Source organism: Agelaius tricolor, unplaced genomic scaffold (assembly GCF_023055355.1).
Source record: "Agelaius tricolor isolate 1412-34295 unplaced genomic scaffold, bAgeTri1.0.p SCAF_10, whole genome shotgun sequence".
Lineage (NCBI taxonomy): Eukaryota > Metazoa > Chordata > Aves > Passeriformes > Icteridae > Agelaius > Agelaius tricolor.
In genome coordinates this window covers 14,347,025-14,352,636 of record NW_027269270.1, presented here as the reverse complement: position 1 = coordinate 14,352,636, position 5,612 = coordinate 14,347,025, and the positions used below count along the sequence as shown (strand labels likewise).

At 51.2% G+C, this 5,612-nt stretch overlaps 1 protein-coding gene across 1 annotated transcript; it reads left to right on the top strand.

Moving 5' to 3' along the window:
• The first annotated feature begins 3,830 nt into the window (after nt 1-3,830).
• HOXD11 (homeobox D11) lies at nt 3,831-5,317 on the top strand. The gene is made up of 2 exons (XM_071434250.1): nt 3,831-4,437; nt 5,010-5,317. Exons 1-2 carry the CDS (start codon nt 3,831-3,833, stop codon nt 5,243-5,245), a joined length of 843 nt encoding a protein of 280 aa, XP_071290351.1. The 3' UTR covers nt 5,246-5,317.
• The last annotated feature ends 295 nt before the right edge of the window (nt 5,318-5,612 follow it).

Sequence of the window (5,612 nt, the reverse complement as noted above, 5' to 3'; positions counted from 1 at the left end):
ATTATTTATTAAACGCATCTGATCCACGATGATGGCTTATTGTGAAGCTCCTAATCTAAATCGCCTACGGAAAGAGAAAAGGCAGAGGAGGTAGGATCTAAATTGCGGTTTGTTGAGAAAGTCTGTGTATAACGTGTCTCTGTGTGTGCTTGTGTATCCATAGATGCACTCATTTCAGCAGTGCCCGTTGTGTGTAACCGCGTGTGCACACTCAGACGCGCGTGTTTGTGGGCTCATACTGCGCGCAGACACATCGGCGGTAGAAAATGGTGCATGATTTCACTGGTGCCCACACTCCAGGGTTCATCCCTTCCTCGGCAGCGGTGGGCGAGGACAGCGGTTCGGTGTGGGGAGGCACACACGCGTGGCAGAGCTGCAGCCGCGGGGCGCGCCCTGCCTGTGCGGCTCTGCCTGCGCACACCCACCCACCCACCCGGGCTGTCCCCTGGGCACACGTGTGCACAAGCGGGTGCGACACGCCGGCTGGGCGCGCAGGAGATGCACCCGAGTCGGGGGGATGTACTCCACGCCCTTCCACTGGATTATTTCGGGTGTCTCATCAGGTGCCCCCTGTACCGGCTTTGCGGCTGTGCGCAGGGCGGGATGGAGCGGCGGGCACCCGCTTGCTGCGCCCACGTCCGCGCCCCTCCGCAGCACGCAGGCGACGGTTCATCCCTTTATTTACTCAAACATAAACATCTTTGCATTTCCACCGCAGCCTAAACGTGATAAAGCCCTTCGAGGAGGCTCTCCATCCCTCCTCTTTTGATAAGGCTGCAAACGCAACTTGGTTTGTTGGGAATGGCTCTGGATGCCTTTGTGCTTCCTAAAAGAGCATAAATAATAAAGTTTGGCAGAGAGGAAAAGCTTTCTTGCAGAACTGTAGTGGCAATAAATGAAATGACTCAGAATCTCTTCTCCAGTCGGTTTTTACGAGAGCTGCCAGACAGTGTCTGTTCACGTTCTCCAGATACTAGGGGCGCCATAACAAAGTTAAGGTCAAGTTAGTGTCTTATCTTGGGTGGCACAAAAATACCGCATCTTCTCCAGCCGGACCGGGTATATTTTTAAGCCCAAACGTTACGCAAGTCGCCTTAATTTCCACGGAGAGCATTTGGAAATGTCTCTTGGACCTGCATACTTGGTGATTCCAGGCAACGATTGCAGATGTTTCAAGACGCCTAACGGTAAAGTATTCGCCTGATTGTGTACATGATGTGCATTTATGTTTCGATGCTATTTAATCTGCGTAAGGGAAAAAGAAAAAAAAAAAGGGGGGGGGGGAGGGTGTGGGGGTGTTATTGTGATGTTCAGAGCTGGGCTGGTACGGACCCCGGGGTGAAAACGCTCTGGCAGGCGGGGACCCCCAGCTCTGCCTTATTCCGGCGGGGTCTCTGCTGTGATATTGGTTTCACATTTCTCAAATTAGATCGTTTCTTAAAGGATTGTTTCCTAAAAGAGCTTTCGTACTAACAAATCGTCGCCATGTCTTTGAACTTGAATTAGTTGAAACCGGTTGGCTCCTGCGCCAAAATTTAACTGATGCTAGGCTTGTTGCATCGAAAAGAAGGTGAAAGATTCTGGCTAAGGCGCAGTTAGTTGTTTGAATGGTAAAGAAAATGAAGCTTCATAGGTTTCCAGAACCATCTCTCTTGACGAGATAGGCGATCAGAAACCTTGGGGGGGGCACAATCCGAACGGAGCCCTGCCCTGCTTTGCTGCAAGGTCCAGGGTAATTAGTGACACAGGAGCCATTTTAACTGCGCAGACATCATTTTTGGGAGGCTGTTTTTTTCTGTTGCAGCAGAACCGAGAGGGCTCGGAAGCCGATTAAGGGAGGGAGTGGTGGTTCTGTGCTTTGATTTCTAGTGATAACTTGCAACTTGCAAGAGTCTATCTGCTGAGAGCGATGTGTGGCGTTTGAGGTATTTTGCGAGAGACACCAAAGCAAAAAAAAAAAAAAAAAAAAATCAAAAAAACCCACAAAACAAAAAACCAACTGTACAAAGAAAAGAGAAAAGGAAAGAAAGAGGCGGCGGTGGGGGGATGTTAAGAATGAGCTCCATAATATCTGCCTGGCTTTGGTCTTTTTATTTTTAGAAAGGGCTAGCTGGGCTGCGGCATGGAAGCCCCTTGGGCAGCCCTGGACTGCTCTGGGGAGCCAGGGGATGCAGGAGGGGCCGTGCCGGTGGCGGTGGCGGTGGCGGGGGGCAGGCTGCGGGGCTCCCGCCCCTGGAGCCTCTCCGCATGGCGTAGCCGAGGGCGAGCAGGAGGCTCCTGGAGCAGCGGAGCCGAGTCCTCGGCGGGCACGGCTGCCTCGAGGAGCCGGGGAGCCCACGGGCCTTGTCCCTGCTTGCCCGGAGCTCTGTGGGGCCGGTTCCCCACCTGCCGGGCTCTCCGCTGGCTGTGGGAGCCGGAGTTGCCTTTGCGGAGGTGACACGGAGGTGACACGGGCCCTGCCGCCTGCCGGAGCCTCCGCCCGGGCATTGCTGGGGAGTCCGGAGGCGGCCGTACTCGGCCCGGGGAGCTCGCCCAGATACCGGGGTTATTTGGGGAGCGCCATGTGATGGAGCTGACCTGGCTACGCGGTACAGTGGCGGAAAAAACCCATTCCCATGGAGAGCTGGCAAATGTTTCTGGAATGAGGAATTGGTGGAGTATAGGGCTAATGCTGGCGCGTATTCGTTATTCTCCTCTGTTTTCAACCTTTGCGGCCCTGTTTGTGCTTGTCTGTATAAAATCATATTTTAAGGAAAAAAGGAAAATTGGCAAAAATGAGCCCTCGAAGGCAGGGCGGGAACGGGGCTGGCGGCTGCTGTGCGTGCCGCCAGCTCCCAAGTCTTGCTTTTCCCTTCCAATGAAAATGAACATTTTGGTGGGAGTTGGAGGCAGGAGAACAGAGGTCACTTTGTCTGCTGCTCTGCTTCCCAAGGAAACCGTGCTTGGTGGACTACTTTTCCTGCCATAGCCCTCTGCCTTAAAGAGAGCCCGAAAGTATCTCCCTTTCGTAAATGCGGCTGCTGAGAGATGTTCTGTTTGCGTATTTCTCATTTCAGTTTGGCGCCCTGACACAAGTGCGCAGTGTTTGGGCTTATAAGCGAGGGAAAACGAGGTGATCGAAACTCAGGCTTTGAATTTCGTGACCGGTTTTGATGCCAACTGTGGATTGCAGGAGCCGGGCGGGCAGATCCGGTCATACACTCGAATGTGTGAATGGGACTTGGCTTTCCTGAGTGAACCATCACCCACCCGCTCATCAGCTGCTTGAGCGGCGGCCGGAGAGTATCGCTCGCTCTAAGGAGGAAGCGATCACGTTTCCGAGCCGGGGGTGCCGGTCCGTGAGCCCCCAAGGCTCGCTCCGGGGGCTGCCTTCCCCGGCGGTGGCCGTGCTCCCCCCTGGCTGCCCGAGAGGCCGGGCGGAGATGCGGGCGGGGGGCTCCGCGCCGGGCTCCGGCGGTGGGCAGGCGCCTGCCCGGGCGGCGCGGCCCCAGGTGATCCGCACCACCTACGTGTGTCTCGCATCGCCTGCTGAAAGGATGAGACTTAAAACCGGCTATATTTGTACAAACGGCGCGCTCGCCTCCCCGTGCTGGGAGGGCTCTTTGGAGAGATCTTAGGAGCCTTTCCGAGGGGCTGATATAGATATAAGGACATTTCTACATCGCGTCACGTGACATAATTACCACTAGAATCAATCAAGATGAATTGCACGTCAGCACACGGTGGGGATTTTTTCTTAGTTGATCCTGTCCAAACCCTCTTGTGCAATAGATGGATCTTGTTCAATGCATTGAAGCCTCCTGGTTGCTTGCAATCGCAAAAAGGAAGACATGACTGAGTTTGACGATTGCAGTCACGGCACATCCAATATGTATCTGCCAGGGTGCGCCTATTACGTCTCACCCTCAGATTTCTCGACGAAAACCTCTTTTTTGTCTCAATCGTCGTCCTGTCAAATGACTTTTCCTTATTCTTCTAATTTACCTCATGTTCAACCTGTGCGCGAAGTGGCATTCAGGGAATACGGATTAGAGCGCAGCAAATGGCAGTATAGGGGCAGTTATGCTCCTTATTACTCAGCTGAAGAGGTGATGCACAGAGACTTTCTGCAGCCTGCGAACAGGAGGACGGAAATGTTGTTCAAAACGGACCCTGTCTGCGGCCACCACGGACCGTCTCCCGCCGCCTCCAACTTCTACAGCTCGGTGGGGAGGAACGGCATCCTGCCGCAAGGCTTCGACCAGTTTTACGAGACAGCCCCCGGACCCCCGTACCAGCAGCACTCCGAGAGCGAGGGGGACGCGGAGAAGGGCGACTTGAAAGCCCAGAACAGCACTTGCAGTAAAACACCTTCCAGCCAGGAGAAGAAAGTGACACCAGCAAACAGCGCCGATTCCCCTTCTGGTGAGGCTGTTGCAGAGAAGAGCAACAGTTCAGGTAGGTATCAGTAGTAAATTGGGGGCAAGAGTACAAGGCCAACACTTTGTCAAGCCGCATTTTATGTGCAATTTTATAAGCATCCAAAGGATTTTATATATCCTATAAGATTTCCTTTACCGTTGTAAAGCGTGTTTACGATAGGAAACCAATTTAGGTGGGCTTAAGGTATTCTTGGAAGAGGATATTAATTGTTATTAAATTGTTGATTCATCGGGGGGAGACGGAGAGATTTCACAGGTAGTGCTCAGAGCTGCCTTCGGTTTAGAGCTTAAGATCTTCGTTTGTTTGGGGCGGGGGATATGTGGAGAGGAGTTTGAGAAACTTGGAATTTTTCCAGCCCATTTAAATATCTCTCTGTATTGCTCGAAGAGCTCTCTTTTAAGGAGAAGTTGGGAAATATTAGCTTTTCTTGCTAAGTCACCCGGAGATTATAAGCGTCAGGAATATTGTTTGAAGTGCTAGAGGGCTGCTTTGCAGGCAATGGGATATTATCAAAGTCTCTGATCAAACCCTAGATGAGCATGTTCGTAGCAACAGCGTGAATCAGTTTCTTCTCTCTTGAATTTCAGCAATTCCCCAGCGATCGAGGAAAAAGAGGTGCCCCTATACCAAATATCAGATAAGAGAACTGGAACGGGAATTTTTCTTCAACGTGTACATAAACAAAGAGAAGAGACTGCAGCTGTCCAGAATGCTCAACCTCACTGACCGGCAAGTTAAAATCTGGTTCCAGAACCGAAGGATGAAAGAAAAGAAACTGAACAGAGATCGTCTCCAATATTTCACAGGGAATCCCTTGTTTTGAAAAACAGAACAAAACAAAAAGAAAAAAAAAAAAAAAAAAAAGGAAAAAGGAAAAGAAAAGAAAAGAAAAAATAATATTAAAAAAAAAAAAAAAAGCAAGAGAACAGGAAGAAAGAAGAAAAACAAAGAAAACGTCGGTCTCTCTGACCTACCATCTGAATGCAAAAGTTAATTTGTTTACTTGACACATCCACCCTGCGGAACTCAAAGTTTCATTTTCACGTGCAACTCCCCACACTGAATGGCCACTGGAGATTTCGGGGCTTGGCGGAGCAGATTCCTGATAAGGGGAAACTAGGGTAAATCCAACTGTCCACTCTCGAGTGTTTTTCGCCAAAGGTGCTTTTTTTTCCCTCTCCCACAGTGCC